At 41.0% G+C, this 25,216-nt stretch overlaps 1 protein-coding gene across 5 annotated transcripts in view; it reads right to left on the bottom strand.

Moving 5' to 3' along the window:
* smek1 (SMEK homolog 1, suppressor of mek1 (Dictyostelium)) overlaps window positions 1–25,216 on the bottom strand; it is a 131,392-nt gene that overhangs the window by 13,415 nt on the left and 92,761 nt on the right. For 3 of the 5 annotated variants that reach the window (XM_072272658.1, XM_072272643.1, XM_072272675.1), the window contains exons 8-11: window positions 14,450–14,581; window positions 11,997–12,120; window positions 1,010–1,168; window positions 740–909 (exon numbers count right to left, since the gene is read on the bottom strand). In XM_072272658.1, the coding sequence (XP_072128759.1) occupies window positions 740–909; window positions 1,010–1,168; window positions 11,997–12,120; window positions 14,450–14,581 (585 nt within the window). The remainder of the gene's footprint in view (window positions 1–739; window positions 910–1,009; window positions 1,169–11,996; window positions 12,121–14,449; window positions 14,582–25,216) is intronic. The other 2 variants (XM_072272666.1, XM_072272652.1) reach the window with 1 other exon arrangement.

The following is a 25,216-nucleotide window of genomic DNA, read 5'->3' as shown; positions in this document are numbered from 1 at the left end:
CAAACAGGAGAACTTATTGTTAAGGGGGACAGCCATAGGGGTACTCTCTAGCATATGACTCTTGCCCTTCCCTCTCCTGACTGTCTCCTGAGGCCCTGGTGTGACTACCTGCCTATAGGTCCTATCTCTCACCTCCTCACTCTCCCTGACCAGACGAAGGTCACCGAACTGCATCTTCAGTTCCCTAACCCAGACCCTAAGGAGCTGCAGCTCGACGCAACTGGCGTAGATGTGGCCATCTGGAAGGCTGGGAGTCTCTAGGACTTCCCATATCTGACACCAAGCACAGAAAACTGGCTTCACACACATATTTCCTGTCTGTATTGTACACTGGCAACCTTGACCAGTTATCACCGAAGCCCTGTTGAGCCAAAGCCACCCTATTCTGTCTCCCTCTACTCCGTTGCCCACTCCTCCGATGCCCGTTCTATAAAGCTGTCTCCTTTAAACTCTTCTCGCTGTTCTAACTGGCTGACATCCACGCACTTGTGCAGTCATGCTCCGATCAAACCGCTGAAGAAATAACCGTGTCCTTTTAAACTCTGTTCTAACTGCCTGTTTTCTTTTTGACTGATGTATGGAATGAACTGTCTGGATAGCATGCAAATAAGAGCACCTCCGTACATGTGACAACAATAATCAATTATATTTATTTAGTTTATGTCTTTACTTATTCTGCCGGTGTTTCCAGACTAGTAACCACACACTAGTGCGATTTCAGTGAGCTGGGAAAACTTACCACTCTGATAAATTCAAACATTTCAATAATTGCCGAATTTAGCAAGTTATAGCGGGTCCCATTGTTCAGAAATGCCTTCACCACAGCTTCAAAGAGAAAAGCTTTCATTATGTAGCGATTGTAGAACTCATCTTTCAAACCAATTATTTTTCTCATGAAGCGAAGTGCACCTGAAAGTAAAAGAAAATTTAAGACATCATATCAAATAGCAGCTAATCTGAGAAAGGTCAATTAAAATAATGAATTAAAAACCATCAGCCTTTGACTTACACAAGGCCACAAAGGCATGCTTTGAGCCCATGAGTACAAGCACTCTCCGTAAAATGTCCTTGTTTATAATATAGTTTTTAATATGATAGGTGTGATGCTCCACGCAGAAGGTGAGCAATTCCAAAATTAAGGCTAAAAGCTGAGCTGTCTGGAAGTCATCTGAAGAACAAAACAAGAATGTGATATGAACAACTTGTGACTTGAACTCTACTCTTAATAACAAAAAGCAAGCAAGATAAATAGACAATGATCAGCTTGCCTCAAGCTCTGATTTTTACATTGCTGTGCTGTGAAAGAAATAAAATAGCAGTATAGTTAAATTCAAAATGCATAATAAGATACAATATAACTTTAACAGACGTAACTAATTTCCAAAACTATAAACCACAGTGAATGGAGATTGTAATAAAGCATGGCTCTTCCTGTAGAGCAGTATAGCACAAGGCCATTTAACTAACCATGCCCTAATCGCTAATACTGTATACTCCAACCCAGTCAACATCCAGATCTGCATTCTCTCCAAAGTCTCCACCTTGTTCCTGTAGTGTGGTGACCAGTTGCAACGACTTCCTGATATTTATATTCAACACTGTGACCAGTGAAGTCAAGCATGCCATATGCCTTCTTACCACCTATTCTCTTGCGTTGCCACTTCCAGGGAGCTATGGATTTCCATTCCAAGTTCTCTCTGTACATTAATGCCACTATTTTATTATTTTTAACGAATCACAGATAGGTTATCTTTAAAGCTTTAGGCTATCCCTTTCAAGGAGACACAGATTAGCCATTTATGCCAGTGGGGGCTACCCTGGAGTTACAAATGCCCAACTTATAGAACACAGGACATTACACACAGCACAGTAGAAGCCCTATGGCCATGATGTTTTGCTAACCTTTGAACCTACTATATCTAAGACTTCCCCTCCTACAACGGCCTCTGTTTTTCTATGATCCATGTGCCTATCTAGCAGTTTCTTAAATGTCCCTAATGTATCTGCCTCTACCAGCACGCCTAGCAAGGTGTTCCATGCACCCAGCACTCGCTTGGTAAAACACTTACCTCTTGACATTTCCCCCTATACTTTCCCTCACTTGCCTTAAAATTATGACCCCTTGTATTAGCCTTTATGAACATCTGCAGATATGAACAAGCTCCCATAATTATATTAAATTTGAATGTTACCTCTGCCTCCACTTTTATTAATTGTTCTTTCTAAGCTGCCTTATGCCATTGATTACAATACTCTGGAGGTATAGTCATAGTGCTACAGCACAAACAGGCCTTTCAGTCCATCAAATCCATACTGAAATATTATATGGTTATCACATTGTGTGATTGTACTTTTTTTTCCCCCCAGACATAGACAAAATCAACATTCAAATGGAATTTGTAAAAACGTGCAACCGATTTGTTACCCAGGGATGACCTCTAAGTAGCGTCTTTGTTTCATTCAAAATCATTACCCAGTTCTTTGAGCAACACTATTATCCTTTGCCTCAGGATGATTTAGACACCATCAGGGTGTGATATGAACAAGTTAGCAGAGCATCATACACAGAATGAGCCCATCAATTGTACCTCTAGAAAATAGAGCAGTACCGCAGAGGAACAGGCCCTTTGGCACAGATGTGCCAAACTAATTAAACACCTTACTAAATTATTCCTTTTTCCCCACAACACCATGTCTATATCATTCCATTCTCTGCATGATCATGTGCCTATCTCAGAGCCACTTAAACCCTACTGTATTTGCCTCCATCACCTCCCCAGGAGTATATTAGTCACCCACCACTTTTTAATGTAAAAAAGTTGCTCCACACATCTTTGAACATACCTTAAAACAACGTGACACTGAGAAGAAGATACCAGATCACTATCATATCTATGCCTCTCAATCACAGTAGCGTGGTGGTTAGCATAAAGGACAGGGATTCAATTCCTGCCTGTCTCTTAAGGAGTTTGTACGTTCTCCCTGTAACCATGTGCTCTTCTTCCGGGTGCTCTGGTTTCCTCCTACATTCTAAAGCCACATGGGTTAGGCCTAGTGAGTTGTGGGCGTGCTACGTTAGCACCAAAAGCATGGTGACACTTGTGGGGTCCCTCAGCACATCCTTGGACTGTGTTGGTCATTGACACAAGCGACACATTTCAGTGTATATTTTGATGTACATGTGACAAATACAGCTAATTTTAATCTCAATTTTATAAACATCTCTCAGACCTTCCCATAGCCTCTGATGCTCCAGAAGAAACAACCCAAGTTTGTCCAAACTTTCCAATTCAATTTTCAACTACTATTCTCTGAGGCCCTGAATTCAGCTGCCAATTACCAAGCAATGAAATTCTAGCCCTTCTTCCTCTTAAGATGCAGCCTTAAAACCAGTCCTTTTTGGTCATATGAATATGTCTGCATTATTTGATGAGTGGCAGCTTTCAATGAATATTTTTGTGAAATACTTTGGTGTACTTTGGAAGATGGAAGATGCAAGAGCTACGGAAAATGCAGGCTAAGATAGCAAGGGAATTTTAAATGGTACAATTGCATGTCAACTGTTTATTCCCTGCTACATGACCTGCTGAGTTACTCCAGCATTTTGTGTGTGTTCTCGATTTCCAGCATCTGCAGAATCACTTGTATTTCTGCATTTTGATGTGTTTTATTTCCTAGTAAGCTGAAAGACATACAATAACTGGTATATTGTATAGCAGGGGTCCCCAACCTTTTTTGCACCCTGGACCGGTTTAATATTGATAATATTCTTGCGGACCGGCTAACCGGGGTGGGGTTGTTCAAGTAGGGTTAAACTCACCTCAGCATGTCTTTTACAGTTAGGGTTGCCAACTTTCTCATTCCCAAATAAGGGACAAAAGTAGCAGTCAAATCCCGGACACTTTACCCCTGGAAAGACCATGATGACCATGAAGCCTTGCGCGGGTACCTGTGTCTGCATGCGCTACATGCCGGTGTTCTTCCACAAATCGGTTTTGCCTTCATCTTCCCGACTATACTGTACATACATTATTTCTACTTTATATAGGCTGTGTATTTATCATATCATGCCTTCTTTTACTATATGATAGTGTTATTTTTGGTTTTATGTGTTATTTGGTAGGTTATTTTTTGGGTCTGGGAACGCTCAAAAATGTTTCCCATATAAATTAATGGTAATTGCTTCTTCACTTTATGCCATTTCGGCACAAAAGGCTTCATAGGAATGCTCTACCTTAGCGGGGGAAATACGGGACAAGGGTGGTCCCGTATAGGACAAATCAATTTAGCCCAATATACGGGATGTCCTGGCAAATACAGGACAGTTGGCAACCCTATGTTCAAGTTCAACAGTGCATGACAGGGAATGAGGAACGGTGCAGTTGACTCATATTGCTTCATACCACCAAATAATATCGTTTCCTCGCGGCCCAGTAGCACATGCTTTGCAGCCCGGTGGTTGGGGACCGCTGCTGTATAGTAATTCTTCCAGCAAGCTGAAATCTGCTTACATGGGGCTATATGATCTTGTCAAGGAAGCAACTACCAGATTTTCAGACTTGTCTGCTAGAAGATTTTAGATTCCATCTCCACATAGCTGTATTTCAGCACACTGAAGTTGACATCACAACACACTACCTCTTTGAGAAAGGGACTACCCACGCTGATGATTAAAAAAATTTGAAATCCACATACTTTGCTCAACACTAGCAAAAAACAAAGCTAACCTTTCAGCATGTTGTAATCATCATTATTGTTTAACCATTTGTTCCTTTAAAATGTTATAGAAGACATTTAAACTTTTATAATTTCAAAGTAACCTCAACAAATTTAATTAGACATTCAACACACCAACATTAAGAGTCACTCAATGACAACTGTCCAGATGTGATTAACTTTCACCTGATAATGTACATTATAACTATGACAATGCATAAATAATCTAACAATTATTATTAAATTCTGTTATAAAAAAAATAAAACAACATTATGTGCAAGAGATTCAAACGACAGCAACAAGATAAGAAGAAACAGGGAATAAAAATGCAGTTGCTAATGAATGGAAATTAAAAAATAGCTGGAAACACCCAGGTGAGGCAGCATCCGTGGAAAGAGAAATAGCATTTCAGGTCCTGGTCTATTTGTCAAAATTGGAAAACATAAAAACAACACACACAAAATGCTGGAGGATCTCAGCAAGTCAGGCAGCATCTATGGAGGGGAATAAACAGTTGATGCTTTGGGCCGAGACCCTTCATCAGGTCTTTAAAGGAAGGAGGTGATGGGTAGGTGAGGAGAAAAGAAGGGGTTTAAAGGAGCCAGAATGGGGATTGTTAAAAGAGAGAAGGGAAAGGATGTAGAAATTACTATAAGTTGAGAAATCTATGTTCATACCATCAGGCCGGAGGCTGTATATGAGGTGTTGCTCCTTCAACCTGAGTTTGGCCACATCATGGCAGTAGAGGAGGCCATGGACCGATATATCAGAATGGGAATGGGAAGTTGAATTGAAATGGGTGGCCACCAGGAGATCCAGCCTTTTGCGGCGGACAGAGTAAAGGTGCTCGACAAAACCATCCACCAATCTGCGTCGGGTCTCACCGACGTGGAGGAGGCTGCAATGGAAGATTGGATACAATAGATGACCTTGACAGATTCCAGCATTTTGTGTGTGTTGCTCAAGAATTCCAGCATCTGCAGAATCACTTGTGTTTAAAGACAAAAACAAGTTAGTTCTCAGTAGTGGCTGTAGAGGAGGGATGGTCAGAACAAAAGGAACATCACTGATTGGGCAAGTCCAAAAGGGTTAACACAGATGGTTTCTAGCACATTAAACTTCTTTGTGTAATGAGTTGTAAATGGTGAGGCTATGAGACATGCCCTGCACATCTGACTATACCAAAAGAATTACAAAACTCAACCAACATAATGGCTGCCTGGTGGCACAAGAGATTGCAGATGATAGAATCTGGAGCAAAAGGCAACTGCCGGAGGAACTTCTAGCAATTTCTCCACCCTCCACTTCTCTTTTTCCCCTCTTACCTCTTCTCTTTTACTCACCTGCCCATCAACTCCCTCTGGTGTCCCTCCTCATTCACTTTCTCCCATGGTCCACTCTCAGATTCTTTCTTCTTCAGCCCTTTTATCTCTTCTGCCCATCCACTCCCAACTTCTCACTTCATCCCTTCTCCCCCACCCACAAACCTTTCCCCTCACCTGGTCTCACCTATAACCTGCCAGCTTGTACTCCTCCCCCTCCCCCCCACCTTCTTATTCTGGCTTCTGCCCCCTTCCTTTCCAGTACTGATGAAGAGTCGTGGCCTGAAACATCGACTTTTTATTCATTCTCCATAGATGTTGCCTGACTTGCTGTGTTCCCCCAGCATTTTGTGTGTGTTGCTGAAGGAATTCAGTGTGTCAGGGAGAATCTGTGGAGGCAAAGGGATGGTCTATGCTTCTGGCCAAGACCCTGCATCAGGACCGAGAGTGTAGAGGGAAGATAGCCATCTTAAAGAAGTGAGAGGAAGGGGTGAGACAGGGTTGGAACACGACTGGCAGGAGTGACCAGTTCTGATAGAGGAAGGGAGAGTGAGCTACCTAAAGGAAAAGGCAACAAACAAGTCAATTCTGAAATTGACTGATGTAAACAAAGCAGTTGAACTTTCTTTTGACTAATGGAAGTACAAACATTTCAACGTTTCATTAAATTACTTTAAATACCTTGCCTCACAGCATCACCTGCATGTTCATTTAAAGTGTCACAACTGGTACGACTGAAGGTGGATTGCCACGTTATAAAACATCACCTCTTTTTGTTAATGGCTGCTGGCTTCTTAATCAAAATCTGTCCTAACTCTGATTGCTTTGAAGATGACTAAATGCATCAGCGAAATAAAAACAAACTGCTGGAGGAACTCAGCGAGTCAGGCGGCATCTGTGTAAGTAAAAGGATAATTGACAACTCAGGTCAAGTCCCAACATCAGGACTGATGGTCTAAGAGAGTCTGTGGTGGGTGGGGGGGGGCGGTGGTGAAAAAGTGAAGCAGATGCTGGTAAAGGAGATCGATGGGCAGATGGATGAGGGAAGGGTAGAGATAGCAACAGATGCTGGGAGGTGATAGTGGACCAGGCTGGAATTTATGGAATCAGATAGGGCAGATAGGTAATGAGAGGAACCAGGTGGGAGAATGGTAAAGGGGAGGGGGGGCTGGGTGAGTGTTTAGAATGAAGCAGTTAGAATCTACAGCCTTTTGCATCCTCATTGGAGAAATACCTCCTAAATTTGCTTTAAATCTCTTATTAGCACACTGCACTGCGTGTTCTTATTCCTTCTATTTTGACAGATCTGAACATAGATTTAATTATTTTATTCTCCTCCATCAAAACAGCTTTCATTTCTTAATATCCCCTAATATTTTCTTAAAGCATAAAGAACCACTCTTACAAACAACTTGTGACCAAGCTAAATATATTGACCCATTGTAGAGTTGTCCAAGTGCTCTCTAATAAGCATTAAGATGGGGGAAATAGTTGATTTCACAATTTTTCAAGGTATCTGATAATTAAAGATTTAAATTTATTTATCATGCATACTTCAAAATATAGAATGAAACGTGTCATTTGTGTTAACAATCAACGCACCTGAGAGTGTGCTGGGTCAGCCTGCTAGTGTCACTATACATTCTGGCACCAACATTACATGCTGACAATGCTCAGCAGAACACAGAACATAACAAAACACAACATACAAAGCAACAAAACAATAAGTGAAAAACAAACCCCATTTTTCCCTTACACCTACCCTCCCACATACATAGTTCTCCAACCCCTGGACAGGCCGTCTTTGACCTCCAGCGAACCTGGACTCAGAGACATTGGGATTTCAACCTTCCCATACCTGAAAAGTGATATGTTAACTAACATCCAAATCTCTAACGATCTCCCCCAAAGAATTTACTTCCAATGCATTCAACCCCTTATCAATGTTCACAGTGAATGTCAACCATTATTGATCTTGCAGTGGGGGCTGTACTCCCATTAAAAAACCACGGTTGCCTCTATGTCTACAATGCTAGGACTTTTACTGTAAGTGGAGGCTTTCCTTGAGGTACTTCAGTTCTTTATTGGATCCAGTACATGGTCTATATCCAAGTCTTGCCCATGGTATCTACTGAAATTGGTCTACTAATAATTTAAGTAAATCCTTTTAGAAGTTCAGGCATACTTCAACATTTACATTCAGATATTTGAAGATCCATCCTGGACCTAACATATTGATGGAATTATGAAGTGGGCATGTATGAGGCTATATTTCATTAGGAATATGAGGCAGTTTGGTATGTCACCAAAGACTCTAGCAAATTTCTACAGATGTTCTATGGAGAGCATTCTGATTGGTGGCATCACCAGCTAGTATGGGGCGCCCAACCACAGGATCAGAAAAAGCGGCAGAAGATTGTAAACTCAGCTACTTCGATCATGAGCAAAACCCTCCCCACAATTGGGGACATCTTCAAAAGGTGGTGTCTCAAGAATGAAGCATCTAACATGAAGGACTCACACCACTCAGGACATGCCCTCTTTTCATTGCTATCAGAGAGGCGGTCGGTACAGGAAGTTGAAGATGCATGCTCAACATTATAAGAACAGCTTCTACCCCTGTGCCATCAGATTTCTGAAAGCCCTATGAAAATTACCCAGAAAAAGCAGGATCTCCCAATGGCCACCCATTTTAAATTCCACTTCCCATTCGCATTCCAACATGTCAGTCCATGGCCTCCTCTACTGTTGCGATGAGGCCACACTCAGGTTGGAGGAGCAACACCTTATACTCCCTCTGGGTAGCTTCCAGCCTGATAGCATGAATATCTATTTTTTGAACTTCTGGTAATGTCCCCCTCCCCGCTTCACTATTCCCCACTTCCTTTTCCCTTTCTTACCTTATCTCCTTACCTGCCCAGCACCTCCCTCTGGTGCACCTCCCCCTTTTCTTTCTTCCATGGCCTTGTCCTCTTCTATCAGATTTCCCTTTCTCCAGCCCAATACTGATTTCACCAATCAACTTCTCAGCTCTTTACTTCACCCCTTCCCCAACAACCTCCCCCCCACTTCCTGGTTTCATCCATCACTTCACATTTCTTCCTCCCCTCCCCACATCTTCTTAATCTTTTTTCCTGTAGTTCTGATGAAGGGTGTTGGCCTGAAATGTCAGCTCTACTCTTCCACAGCTGCTGCCTGGCCTGCTGAGTTTCTCCAGCATCTTGAGTGCATTACTTGGATTTCCAGCTTCTCTTGTTTGTGCCTCACTATTTTGCTTTCTTTTTACAATATTTACTTTTTATATTCTCTGTTGTAACTGATAGAAATGTTTATAACACAAAAAAAGACAAATAAACAAATTTCATAACGTGTAAGTGATAATAAATCCGATCCTGATTTAACTTCCTTTATTGATTTTAGATGGCTCCTCTCAAAAACAAGGAAGACAAACAGGCAGCATCTACTCCTTATGCAAATTACAATTTGTGCATAACAAACATAACTATGTTAAATAACTAAGTTTCAGTGGTTATCTGGAACATCCCTTTCAGTAACATTCCTAGCATAAAGATGTGATTGATGGTGAAAACTAAATTGTAGTGTACTTCCTACTTAAGGAAGAAAAGCAGGTAGTTATACTGAATATTGACTACTGCTTGCTCATCAAATGCAAAGTTGAGTTGGTGTCTTTCCTTTCTGAAATAGTACTGAATGACTCTGTTGTAAAGGAGGAACAGTGAGTTCATTTCTTACAGTTGTGCTGAGCAAAGCAGCTGATGTCAGACCTCTACATACCTATGGCTTTTTAAGGGCAAGGGTGACATCACTAGTTTCTTCTTTGGTACAGCTTAGTGCAGATGTGTCCAGATGAAGTCCTTCACTTCTGGTCTAGCACAGGAAGCACTTCTAGGAGCAGCCAAATAAAAACCCAAAGGTTTGGTATCATTGAAATCATTGTTATGAATGACTGCATAGAATATCAGGGCTGTGTGTGGTTTTTTTGGAGTGAGGGAGGAACAGAACCACATGAATGTGGCAACAAGATTGTTAAAGAGAAAAACTAATGGCATTATCAATTGCCAATGTACTGAATACATTTTCTACAAGTTCTGACAACAGCAGCTCTGCTCAACTGGAACCATTTTTAAAACAAATTCAAAACTACTAAACAAGCCAGAAGATTGTATACTTTGAAATTCCACATTGCTCCATTTTCTAACACAACATGCCAATCCAGTATGTTTAAACATTTAGAATTATGGAGATGTGATCAACAACGACTATCAAATCCAACAGTATAATACACTGGAATGTGGGGAACATGGCTAGGAAGTGAGGTGTGGGGTGAGAAAGTGGGACAGCCATGGGTGGGGGGGGGGGCCTTAAATCTAAAGAAACACAAAAGAAATTTAGAAAGAAATAGCAATCTTCTAATTAGCAAAGTTCAGTACTTGCTACAACCTCCTTCAAGGCACTTAGTTAAAATCAGTAATTTGGTTTGCAGCAACCTAATGGCTTGTTTTCCCAAGAAACTTGCCATAACAAATCCAAGCAAATTATGTAGAGAATTTAACATTCAAAAATGCATTCATAAATTTGGCATGTTTAATTTGTACAAATGCAAGTCCAAAGTATACTAAATTTATTTATTATATCTTACATATTGTGCAACTTCATATACACCAGAGCTAACTCTATCCGCTAGTTCTCTGAAGCATGCTTCACAAGTTCAAACTATACTACAGTATTAATAAAAAGACATGATGGGTTGCCAGTAGTATCCGATAATGACAGTTAGATTTGTGCAGTTCTTCATCGATGATGTGAACTACACAATAAAAGCATGTGCCAGAGAGGTTTTAAAGTGGAAAAGCAGTCACTGAGGTAATTCCACTCTTGACCTTGATTATTAAAAAAAAGCTAGAAAATAGCCATCTTGCACTGAAGAATTTGCTGCTTGATGCTGTCTTGCACCAAAAAAAATCTCTTTTTAACTGACTGCTCTGTAGCCTTCAGGTGTCCGGGGAGAGACAGCACCACTGGTGAAGGGGCTCGTTGTGTCCCATTCTGGGGAGGTTTACTTATCCTTGGAAAGTTCCTAACAGACACTCAGCTTGCACCTGTCACATGCAACAGTCTCCACACCCCAGTATATCACTTCAGTAGCCGGGCTAAACCAGGTGTGGGTAGCCAGATGTCTGTCCTAAAATGTGAAGTCAGACCTGGCAAACTGTGTGGATGAGATCAACAGTAAGATCCAATGGCCAGGAAGGTAGTCCTATAATGCTTCATGAGAGCAAAGGACATGACAGGACACAGAAGTAGTCATGGTCATCCACTGCAACAAAGGAGGACCCCAGCTGTGACAACTGTCTGTAGCACTGGACCTGGACTTCCAAGGTACAGAGAGGAACTGCTCTAGTGCAACAGCTTTTCCACTTTAAAACCTCCCCAGTAAGGGGTTTTATCGTGAAGTTCACGTATTTGACAAAGAACTGCACAAATCTGTCACCATCGGATAGGACAGACAACCAGTCATGTAGACTTTAGTGCATACCCCATGGAATTACACTTAGAGGTGACTTTTTGCATTTTTCCAAGACCAAGTGAAATTCATAATTCAGGAAAGTAACAATTAAATACAGGAGGAAGCATTCTCCAAATATTTAGAAAATCACTAAGTATGGTTACTTTTGATCTGGAATGAAACAAATAACATTTGATTCATTGACAGCATATCTGGGATGAGGGTTGCATTGTCGGTTTCCATTCCTCAGCTGAGCTATTCTGCCTTGGAATGGACAAGAAAAGCTCTCCAGTCATTGCTGTCTGAGTTTAGAAACAGGCAATGCTAGGACTTGAGTAGCGGACAAAGTACCTTCATCACCACTCAACATTTTAAATAAACGTGTATTTGCATGCCACAGGCTGAAGATAAGATGATGATTGGTACTGACCATTATACGGAGATGGCTCACCTTTGCTGGGCTTCTCCTCAGTGGTATTCGCCAGCAAGGGGGCAGTCAGGACATGCATGCAGTGTTTGTAAAAGAAACTGAGGAATTCAGTCTTCTCTGTTTTCTGCGGAAGGAAATTAAACATTCCTAATTACAGCAAATTATTACATGCAAACAGTGCTGATATTGTAAAAAAATATCATTTATAATATAGAAATGAAGATAAACACCAGGCAACACATGAAGACAGTTCACTGGACACTAGTTTGATGTACCAGCCTAAATCTAATAACTGAATTCCCAGCGAATGGTGAGTTTTGTGATACTCCCTCTGCCCTGCCTGCCAACTCCCTCCCCTCCACCATTCTCATTCACCATCCTATGTTTATAACTGCCACAGACTGATTAGTTGCAACGTACAAAATTTTTCTGTCATCTCAGTTGGCATCACCATCATTTGTGTCATATATATATATATATATATATATATATATATATATATATATATATATAGAGTAAATGCAAGCACTGAGATTGGGTGACACTAGATCTAGAGATCATGGGCTAAGGGTGAAAGATGAAATATTTATTGGGAATTGAAAGGGGAATTTCTTCTCTCATAGGATGGTGTGAGTGTGGAAGGAGCTGCCAGTGGACGTGGTTGATGCAGGTTCAATTTCGACATGAGAAATTTGGATGGGTACCTGGATGAGTAGAGTATGGAGGTCTATGGTCAGGTGCGGGTTGATGGGACTAGGCAGAATAACAGTGCGCCATGGACTAGATGAGCCAAAGTGCCAATATCGATGCTGTAGCATTTGATGACTGTTAAGTTTTCTAAAGTTTTCCCAGTTCTGATAAAGCCATTGATCTGAAAATTTAACTGTTTCTCTCTCCCTCTCTCTCTCTACAGATGCTACTTGAGTACCTTAACATTTTTACAGCATTTTTTGTCTTTCTTTCAGATTTTAGCATCTACAGTTGTTTGATTTGTGATCAAATCAGGTCAGATCAGAAAAAACTTCTGTGGTTTTGGCAATACTACCAAGAAATGGCCAATAAAGGACTGCTCTCCGGTCCTCTCTAAATAGAATAATAATGATAGCCATCATTGTGCCAAACTAATCAAAATCAAAAAGGGCAACTGTTTGTTTTATTCCTCAGTTACCCAGCAGAGGGAACTATTGTGTTTTTATAGATTAATAGCACTTCATGAATTCACCCAAGCTATACTTAATAATTCACCCTAAATTCACTAATTTTTCCATAAACCCATCTTATATAAGGGACTAAAGGTTTGTTAAATTGTGAAATAATTCCTTTGACTAATCCCCCTTCCTATCAGGCAGAAGATACAAAAGCCTAAAAGCACATACCAACAGGCTCAAGAACAGCTTCTATCCCACTGCTATAAGACTTTTAAATGATTCCCTAGTATGTTACGACGGACCCTTGACTTCATGAGCTACTTCGCCGTGGCCCTTGCACATTATTGTTTGCCCGTACTCTCTGTAAATGGAATTCTTTATTCTGCATTCTGTTCTTGTTTTCTGTTGTATTATCTGAATGCACTATCATAATGAAAAGATCTGTATGGATGGCAGACAAAACAAAAAGTTTCTTACTGTACTTGGCACATGTGACAATAATAAACCAATTCACCAACTTAAATCACCTTCAAAAATACAATTTAAACTCAGTACTTGGCTAGATCACAATTGGAAATAGCTTTATGTAGAAAACAGTTTCCAGGAACAGTTACCTGGCTTAGTAGTAGCTCAAGGGAATTCTCTGCCTTGTACGATGTGTGCAGGGTCATCTCCTTTGAGCTTTCACATCCAGAAAAAATCTGGTTGTGTAGGTGGGTACCACAGGTGCTGTTGCCTGACACTAAGTGGTCTAACTTGATGTAGCCCATTAGTACAATGGATTAATATGTGCTCAAGCAAGTTATTCAGAACTTATTCTGTATTCCCTTCTTTGTCAGATACTTAAAAAAAAAATCACAAAACAATTCCATATCTTGAACTAGAAAGAGGTGGAGATCAAGGTGTTTGCTACACTTAGAACATTACAAGACACTGCAGGCTCTTTGGCCCATGGTGTTGTGCCAATCTTTTAACCTATGCTAGGATCAATCTAACTCTTCCTTCCTACATCTTCTATCATCTGTGCGCCTAAGAGTTTCTTAAATGCCCTATGTATCTGCCTCTACAATCACCACTGGCAGGGCATTCCATGCACCCAACACTCTGAGTAAAGAACTCGCCTCTGACACCCCTCTTCCCTCATACTTCCCCTCCAATCATCTTAAAGTTATGTCCTCTTGAGGCTGTAAGTGTCAGGGAATGAAACCGACACTGTATTAGCTATAAAAATAAACAGATAAAATAGCAAATGCAATGTAAAAAAAAACACAAGTGAAAAACAGAATGAGACCTAGGCATACTTACATTGGCTGTAGCCAACATGTTCTCAGGGTCAACCAGAGTGCGGAGTAGTCCCATAAGTTGGACTGCACCGCCAAGCTCAGGATCTGGATCACAAATCATATGTTCAATGATGAGATTAATGAGGAGGATATCCTAAAACAAAGCACAACAATAGCTATGAGTTTCATACTTAAACCAAAATACAAACCCGTCTAACTCTGCACTGATTAAGTGGCCACATATTTATCCCAATAATAGTGGATGAATAACCATAATTATACAACAAACGCAGCATATAGGTTTTTATATAAGAACTAAACAATAAAAATAGCACAAGTTCACTCATTCTTGTTTTTCTTGTCATTTCAGTTCACATACGATGACAAATTTAGGTTATTGTACATATGTATTCTGCTTATTTGTTTGCAATGATGCTTGGAAGTGTCCAAGACCATTGGTTTACAATAAATTAATATTTTGCAACACACACACACAAAATGCTGGAAAAACTCAGCAGGTCAGTCGATGTTTTGGGCCAAGACCCTTCACCAGGACAAATTCTTCAAATGCCATTTTAAACTTTATCAGCATTCTATCAGTGTTGTTGCGAAACTCAAATATCAAATGATTTTTGTTGCTGAACAGTATTACAAAGATTAGCTTGTTTTCTCACATGCATGTACATCAAAACATACAGTGAAATGCATTGTGTGTACCAAACAACCAACAAAGTCAGAGGATGTGCTGGGGGCAGCCCACAAGTATCGCCATGCTTTAGGTGGCAATACAGCACGCCCACAACTGATTAACCCAACCCATACATCTTTGGAATGTGAGAGGAATCTGGAACATCAAGACATGGAGAGAAAATACAAACTTCTTACAGACAATGAAGGAATTGGATCAGGGTTGCTGGAGCTGTAACAGGGTCTTGCTAATCACTAAACTACCATGCTGCCCTATTCCCGATGGACTTCAGGATGATTTGATCATAAATAACAGAATGAAATGCAATCTCCACGACATATAACTTTGCAATTGTAGATACTAACCAGAAGGAGTAGGGCAGTTGGGCAGTCCACCATGTGTGGCTGTATAAAATCAATCATAGATAATCTGATTATCACCTCAACTAGACATCACTGTTCACCTGCAGTAACCTTTCAATCCCTTGATTATCAGGAACTTATCTATTTTTACCCTTAGGTTCAGACTGTGCTGTCACCATCCCTTCAGGAAGAGCACGCTGAAGACCCGTGAACTCCGGGAGAAAAAACAAGTGACTCAATTGCCTTAAAAAGTGACCCCCTAACTCCAGATTCTCTCAGAGGAGGAAAAATGCTCTCCATATCAACACTGTCAAGCTCACCAAAGTTCTCATATAAACCATGAGACATAGGAGCAGAATTAGGCCATTCATCCATTGAGTCTGCTCCACCATGATTGATTTATTAGAACATAGAAATCCTACAGCACAATACAGGCCCTTCGGCCCACAATGCTGTGCTGAATATGTACTTGCTTTAGAACTTACCTAGGGTTACCCATAGCCCTCTATTTTTCTAAGCTCCATGTACAATTCCAGGAGTCTCTTAAAAGACCCTATTCTATCTGCCTCCACAACCGTTACCGGCAGCCCACTCCATGCACTCACCACTCTCTGCGTAAAAAAACTTACCTCTGACATCTCCTCTGTACCTACTTCCAAGCACCTTAAAACTGTGCCCTCTCATGTTAGCCATTTCAGCCCTGGGAAAAAGCCTCTGACTATCCACACGATCAATGCCTCTCATCATCTTATACACCTTTATCAGGTCACCTCTCATCCTCCGCCGCTCCAAGGAGAAAAGGCCGAATTCACTCTACCTACTCTCATAAGGCATGCTCCCCAATCCAGGCAACATCCTTGTAAATCTCCTCTGCACCCTTTCTATAGTTTCCACTCCACTTATTATCACTCACAACTCTATTCTTCTGCTTTCTTCTTGCATCCTTTAGAGCCCTAACTAATCAAGCACCTATCAACTGCGACTATCCCAATGACTTGGCTTCCACAGATGTCTAGGGCAATGAATTCCATATGTTCACCACCCTCCGACCAAAGAACATTGTATCTGCCTTCCTGATTGATTAAGGTGGAACTGTGAACGTTGCCTACATGGATCTGAGTAAGGTATTTGACAAGGTCCCTCATGGGAAAAGTGTTCAGAAGATAAAGATGCGTGCAATCAATGATCAATTGGCCTTTTGGACTCAGAACTGGCTTTGGTGGGTCAAATGTAAAGAGATAGTATACTGCTATGGGCAAGATCTTTAACAGTGTTGATGAGTAGAGGGATCTTGGAACCCAACCCTTGAAAGCAGCTGTACAGGTGATAGGGTGGTTAAGAAGGATACAGTTCTGGTTGCCCCATGTTTATAAGATGTTAAAGCATTGGAGAGGGCGCAGAAGAGGTTTACCAGGATGCTGCCTGGATTAGACAGCATGAACTATAATGAGAAGTTGGACAAACTTCGGTTGTTTTCTCTGGAGCGATGGAGGCTGAGGGGACATTTGATAGAGGTTTATAAGATTATGACAGGCATATAAAGAGTAGACAGACAGCATCTTTTTCCTGGTGTTGGAATGCAAATAGTAGAGGGCATGCATTTAAGATGAGAGGGGGTTAAGTTCAAGGAGATGAAAGAGGCAAGTTCTTTTTTGCACAGAGAGTGGTGAGCGCCTGGAATGCACTGCTGGGGTGGTGGTGGAGGCAGATACATTAGGGACTTTTTAAGAGGCATTAAGATAGGCACATCAATGTAAGGATAATGGACAGATATGGGCATTGTATAGGCAGAACAGTTAGTTTCATTGGTCTTTTGATTACTAATTTAATTGGTTTGGCACAACGTTGTGGGCCAAAGCACTCAATCCTATGCTGTAATATTTTATGTTCTAACTCCACAGATAAGCTATTCTATACTTGAAGCTATACTCTTTTTTTTTGCCTCAAGTAATTTATTCAAAGAAAGGAGAGCAAATAATTGGAACATCCAAATATAGAGTAGTATATCTTATATAACTAGTGTTCAATACTGTAATTAAACCAAAATGAATATCGGTTTACTCTGGAGTACAAAAATGGAGTACACGATAAAATTAACAAATTCAATGGAGCACAGAGACCTTGGTGTGCAGGCACAAGTCATGAAAAATGTGACAGCTTAATCAGAAGAATGGAATGAAAAAAAGAACAAGATTTTCTATCCAGAACTGTACAGTTCATAACTAAGATAATTCCAACTGTGTACAAGTTTTTAAAACAGAGAATAAGGGTTACAATTACAAAAGGCACATTCAACAATACTGGGTGTAATCTTGCCTTTTTCAGAAACGTGGAGCACTTAATCAAGTAGATCTACAAGGGAAATGGTCATTTGAAAAGGTTTTGAGGAGGCATAGAAGGGAAACCAGTGATTGGGACAGGACTGTAGAGTAGGAAGCCGCATTGATAGAGATGCACCAAATAACTGTCGAGCACTTATTCTACATCTGCCACAAAAGGCAGAGTTTCCCACTGGCCACCCATTTTAATTCTACTTTCAATTCTCATTCCAACTACTGGCATGATGAGGCCAATCACAGGTTAAAGGAGAAACACCTCATCTGAGTAGCTTCCAACTTGAAGGAATGATTTCATTGATTTCTCTAATTTGTGGTAATTTTCCCCCATCCCCTTCTCTCCCTTTCCATTCCAACTCCACTATTACCATTTCTCTTCTCACCATGGTTCACTGTCCTCTCCTATGAGATTCCTTCTTCCTTAGCCTTTTACCTTTTTCACCCATCTCCTCCCAGCTTCTCAGTTCATCCCCCACCTTCCCCAACCCACCTTCCTTCACACCTGGTCTCACCTTTCACCTCTCAGCTTCTACTCCTTCCACTCCTGCTACCTTATTATTCTAGCTTCTGCTATCTTTCTTTCCAGTCCTCATGAAGGGTCCCGGCCCAAACTGTCAACTGTTTATCCCTCCCCACAGATGCTGCCTGACCTGCTGAGTTCCTCTAGCATTTTGTGCATGCTGCTCTGGAGTTCTAGCATCTGCAGCACCCCATATTTAGAATGTGTGTTAATCTTGTGTCTCTATCATAAGCTTTAGTAAATTTTAAGTTTCAATTGCTTCTGACAGTGAATTGAGTTTAATAAGATTTAGAATCAGAGCTTCCAAAAAGACCAATTCTAAATTATATGATACCCAACAAAGGTCTGCATCCACATCAGCCTTCTCCTGCATTTCTTCATCTAATACTATCAACATTTCTGCCACATGCTTTCCAAACTTCTCCATGAACACATACAGGTCGACCATCTCTGATCCGACTACCTGTAATCCGGTTCCTTCGATAATCTGCACTGATTTCAAATTTTCCGCGCAACTGTAATTTCAAATTTTCCAGGCCACTGTACCAATCTGCTGCGCGTTGTTTTGATTGCGCTAGATCTGATCATGTGTTGGTGCGCTCTTGTAAGCACAGACAGGCGGTTCCTGCTTGTTTTCCTGCATTTATTAATATCATTTGCGTGAGGCGCAGCCACCTGTCTCACCTGCCAGCGGCGGGGGAGCTGGTGCGTGCTGGGTTGGTCCGCGTTCTCACCCGCCTGCCGGCAGTCGTGCACTGCCCTTCGGTGTCGCCCGGCTGGCGCTCCGTTCCCTTCTGCCTACGACCTCAGATCAGACATGGTCACCCGCTGAATTTAAGCATTTAACTAAGCAGAGGAAAAGAAACTAACGAGGATTTTCTCAGTAACTGCGAGTGAAGAGGGAAGAGCCCAGCGCCGAATCCCTGGGCGGGGGTTAACTGCAAGTCTATGTCCTATTGCTTAGCTGACGCTGGTAGAGGGTGCACTTTATTTTTTGCCGGTTGGGAGGGGGGATTGTTGCTCGCTGCCGCTTACGCGCGGGAGGGAAGAGGACGGGTGGGGGAACTTAGGGGTTCTAACATTCTTTGGGGCACTCCTCTGTTTTCGTAGATAGCTGCGAAGAAAAAGCATTTCAGGATGTATATTGTATACATTTCTCTGATATTAAATGAACCTTTGAATCCTTTGATATTTTAAAGGTATGATCAGGCAGTTAGGTATTGCTTAATGTGATCCTTCTGTAATTCGGTATTTTTACTAATCCGCACTCTTCAGGTCCCAATGGTGCCAGATTATAGAAGGTCAACCTGTATAACCTTTTCACATAAACTATTCCCTGTGGTAAGCACTGCACTATTTAGTAAGATTTGAGAAGCAGTGGCAGTTTTTGAAAAGGTAATTAAATTAACATGCATTTTTTCAAGATGTGACATTTTGTTCTTCTATCCCAGCATATCATCCAAGGAGAAGCCAACAAATAGGTGGCATCATGTAGGGCATATCGCTCCAGTCGTTCAATTGTTAGCCAAAGCATTTCCTTTATGGAGTTAGATGACTGGCTATTATGCCAAGCCCAATACAAATATTGCCACTGAGCCAAATACTTAAGAGGGCTATTCCAAGTATGTATTGTTCAAGCATCAAGACGGTTTTCCCTGTTTAATTTTATGATCAACTGCAACAATATAAAAGTGTATTTATTCGCTCAATTACAAAAAACTAAGGAATAGATATGACTGATATTCATATTTCAGAGTAGTTTCTTTTTCCATTCAAGATCATATCTGTTGAGATATACTCGGCATTATCTCTCTAGACCTTGCTGCACTGCAGAAGCACTACAGAACTGACTAAAGCACCAATAATTTTCTTGCATTGATTCAACTCCCCTAAATTACCAATGTGTAATGACAACAATGTGCGCTTGAATGGTTGGGGAGGGGGAAAGGTGGAAGGAAAATGAGACATTTCCCCTTCCTAAATAAAACAAAATATACTGATGACTCCTTACACTAAACCATTTAACAGATTTACATTCATTTAGCAATATCCTGTGAATTTATGCTATGCCACGTATCATCCTTAACATGCAAACATTCAACCACACAATTAATGATCTTTCTCATGCAATATTTTCAGAATGATACATTAGTTCCACAAAGAATATCTTTTAGTGTAACATCTTTTAGCGTGAGATTGGTGCAAATCTATTGAGAGAACACAAAATTTTCTTCTATGAGAAATGTTTTATTCAGAAATTCATGAACGTTAAATTGATACTTTTTGGAGTTAAAATGGCCCAGGTTATCACTCAGAATGCCGAGTTGGTTCACGAGTGGACAACGTTATTGGCATTTTACAAAAATAAATAATTGAGGGCTGTAGATGGCTGCATAGGTTGTAGACCCAACAAGCTCCATCACAGGAACAACTCTCCTGTCTATTGAGGACATCTCCAAGAAGTGGTGGCTCAATAAGGCGGCAACGATCACCAGCATCTATCACCAAGTACCTTCCCCATCTGGGACAATGCCCTTTTCTCATTACTACCAGCGGAAAGGATGTCGTGTTGCAAGAAAAAGTTTGCAATTATTTGACTTTCCGTATTAATTACTCATAAAATGTGGTCTGATCGTCATCTAAGTCACAATAATCTGCCTAAACTAATAACACACAAAGAATTATACTTCTCGTCAATACAGAGCACACCATTTAAACAATCACAGTCTAGGTTCAAAAAAGTATGTGAACCTCTCGGGTAATGCCTTCTACAAAAACTTTTTGCAGTCAGGTGGTTCCAGTCAATGAAATGAGATTGAAGGTGTGGGTGGCAGAGGTGCCCTGTCCTATAAAAGACACAAAGTCAGGTTACTGACAGAACCTGCTCTTCTCAGGAAAGATCTGTTTATGTGCATCATGCCTTAATTAATACAACTTTCAGAGGACCTTAGAAGAATTGTAGAGATACATGAAGCTGGAAAAGGCTACAAAACCATTTCTAAAGACCTGAGCATTCAGCAGTCCACAGTAAGAGAAATTGTTTACAAATGGAGAAAATTCAGTACTGTTACTATTCGCCCTAGGAGTGGGCATCCTGCAAAGGTCACACGAAAAGCACAACGTGCAGTGCTGAAGGAGGTGAAAAGGAACCCAAGGTAACAGCAAAAAGATCTGCAGGAATCTCTAGAACTTACTAAAGTCTCTGTTCATGTGTCCACTACAAGAAAAACACTAAACATGAATGGTGCTCATGGAAGGACACCACAGAGTAAACCACTGCTGCTCTTCACAAAAAAACAATGCTGCAAGTTTGCAAAAGACCACATGGATGATCCACAGCGCTTCTGGATGATGAGACAAAAGTTGAACTTTTTGGCAGAAATGCACACAATTATGTTTGGAGGAAGAAGGGCACTGCACACCAACATCAAAACCTCACCTCAGCAAGGCATTTGATAAGGTACCCCATGCAAGGCTTATTGAGAAAGTTTAAGGAGGCATGGGATCCAAGGGGACCTTGCTTTGTGGATCCAGAATTGGCATGCCCAGAGAAGGCAAAGAGTGGTTGTAGATAGGTCATATTCTGCATGGAGGTTGGTGACCAGTGCTGTGCCTCAGGGATCTGTTCTGGGACCCCTTCTCTTTGTGATTTTTATGAATGATCTGGATGAGGAAGTGGAGGGATGGGTTAGTAAATTTGCTGATGACACAAAGGTTGGGGGTGTCGTGGGTAGTGTGGAGGGCTGTCAGAGGTTACAGCGGGACATCGATAGGATGCAAAACTGGGCTGACCACTGGCAGATGGAGTTCAACCCAGATAAGTGTGAAGTGGTTCATTTTGGTAGGTCAAATATGATGGCAGAATATAGTATTAATCATAAGACTCTTGGCAGTGTGGAGGATCAGAGGGATCTTGGGGTCCAAGTCCATAGGACACTCAAAGCTGCTGTGCAGGTTGACACTGTAGTTAAGAAGGCATACGGTGCATTGGCCTTCATCAACCATGGGATTGAGTTCAAGAGTCGAGAAGTAATGTTACAGCTTTATAGGACCCTGGTCAGACCCCACTTGGAGAACTGTGCTCAGTTCTGGTCACCTCACTACAGGAATGATGTGGAAACTATAGAAACGTTGTGGAGGAGATTTACAAGAATGTTGCCTGGATTGGGGAGCATGCCCTATGAGAATAGGTTGACTGAACTTGGCCTTTTCTCCTTGGAGTGATGAGAGGTGACCTGATAGAGGTATATAAGATAAAGAGAGGCATTGATTGTATGGATAGTCAGAGGCTTTTTCCCAGGGCTGAAATGGCTAACATGAGAGGGCACAGTTTTAAGATGTTTGGTAGTAGGTACAGAGGAGATGTCAGGGGCAAGTTTTTTTTTAAAACGCAGAGGGTGGTCAGTGCGTGGAATGGGCTGCTGGCGACAGTGATGGAGATGGATACAATAGGGTCTTTTAAGAGACCCCTGGATAGGTACATGGAGCTTAGAAAAGTAGAGGGCTCTGGGTAACCCTAGGTAATTTCTAAGTACATATTCGGCACAGAATTGAGTGCAGAAGGGCCTGTATTGTGCTGTAGGTTTTCTATGTTTCTATGCAGCTGTGAAGCATGTGGAAGGAGCATCATGGTTTGGGGTTGCTTTGCGGCCTAAGGGTCTGGACAGCTTGCAATCATTGAGGGAACAATGAATTCAAAATTGTATCTAGACATTTTACAGGTGACTGTCAGGGAAGCAGTCCGTCACCTGGAGCTTAATAGAAGTTGGATGATGCAACAAAATGAACTGAAACAAGAGTAAATTAACAACAGCAAACAAGACAGAATCTGAAGATGTTGGAAATCCAAGCAACACACACAAAATGCTGGAGGAACTCAGTAGGCCAGGCAGCACCTACGGCAGAAAAAAGTACAGTTGACGTTTCGGACTGAGACCCTTCTGACTGAAACAATTTTGTACGGAGGAGTGGTCTAAAATTTTTCATCGCCGTAGACAAGTCTGATAAGCAGCTACAGGAAACATTTGGTTTCCTGTAGAGGTTACTGCTGCTAAAGGAAGTTTTACCAGTTATTAAATACAAGGGTTCACAGTTTTTCCAGCCTGGACTGTGAATGATTAAATAATGTTCAATAAAGATGTGAAAAGTGCAATTGTTTGTGTGTTATTAGTTAGGCAGATTGTGTTTGTCTATTATTGTGACTTAGATGAAGATCAGACCACATTTTATGAGTAATTAATGCAGAAAACCAGAAAATTGCAAAGGGTTCACAAACTTTCTTGCAACTGTATATACAGGGGCCCAAACAGCAATATTCAACAATTCTGACCATCAGATTTCTGAACAGTTTATGCTCACTACGTGATTTTTTTGCACAATTTATTTTTGTAATGTACAATAATTTTGTCTTTGCACTGTACTGCCATTGCAAAATAAATTTCACATCATACAAGTCAGTGATGACAAATCTTATAGTTTTCCTTTTTCAGAAATATCAGTAATTTTACAAAAAAAACCCAGAAATAAACTGATTATACAGTTCCAAACAAAATAAATTTGAATGGCTTAAGTTCAGAGCCCTCAACAAGCCCTTACATATTTTACTGACCCTAAATGTTACCTCAGTATATTACACCACTCAAATTGGCTCTCAAAAAACCTGGGATTAAAATCTGTCATGTTACAGTGAATAAGAATGCTTGTAATGTGGTTGCTAGAGGTATTAATCCAGCCACTTGGATGAATCACCCAATCATAGTAACAGGACTCTAAATTTAGAGAATTAAATAGTGAAACGCTAGCAGCAATAATGGTGATCTTGAAATGAACAGGTTGTAATAAATTATAACACAGCAACAGTATAGACTTCTAACCGTCCGTTGAAACAGTACACTCAGCTAGACCACAGTGCTAAGTCTAAACCTAAAAATAAAACTGGAAGGAACAGCTAGCACTGAACTAGGGACAGGCTGCATACACAGACCAGCTGGCCCCACAAGTCCTCCTCCAAAGCAAATGGAGATTGATATGCATATTGGGAGAACTGTTCCACATTAGAAAAGCAATTGACTGAGGAAGCACTTAAGAGTCTCAGCCAACAATCTGTTCTCTACTGTTAGCCTAGGTTGGTTTTGCCCAACTGGTTGATTATACCCCCAGAGTAACTGCACTCTTGTGGTAAGCAACATGAAGGAGCGAGGAGGAAACTCCGTAGCATTAACTTCAGACTCAATGGCATCTCATGTCTTCAGGTGAAGCTGGAGTAAAGAAACCACCTATTTACCATCCACTGCCCTTCCCTCAGCTGCTGTATTAGCACACCTTCATGTTGACCTCCATCTGGAAGAAGTACTGAGTAACAAAAAGAAAGAAAGCACTCTAGCTGAGGACCAAATCTGCAACATTGGCGAGGGAAGCAATATGAAGGAAACTTTACTCCAACTTCATCTCAGTCTATTGCAGATGTATCTATACACGTTGGTACTTATAAGACTGACTACTACAGAGACAAAGTCCCATCTTCATAAATTCTACCACAAATGGCAATGATAGAGGCTGACACAAAAATGACATTTAAGAGACAGCGAGATAGGGACATGGATGTAAGAAAAATTAGGGTTATGGGCTGTGTAGGAGAGAACTGTGATCAAGGAGTAGGTTTATATTGTGGGCCAAACTATGCTGTATTGTTCTATGCTTTATGTGTTCAAATATTTAAGGATATGGTTATGTCACCGTCTTCAAGTTCCCCTGAACATCATGTGCCATCCTGCTACATCAGTAATGTTTATACCACATATGTAAATTAAAGCACAAGTTTGAAACAGCAGAAATTTATTGCTTTCAGCTCAGAAGTGCAAGACATACCACTGAACAACTTAAC

Source organism: Mobula birostris, chromosome 1, assembly GCF_030028105.1.
Source record: "Mobula birostris isolate sMobBir1 chromosome 1, sMobBir1.hap1, whole genome shotgun sequence".
NCBI lineage: Eukaryota > Metazoa > Chordata > Chondrichthyes > Myliobatiformes > Myliobatidae > Mobula > Mobula birostris.
Note: the sequence above shows the minus strand (reverse complement) of the source record. Positions and strands in the feature narration are given on the sequence as shown.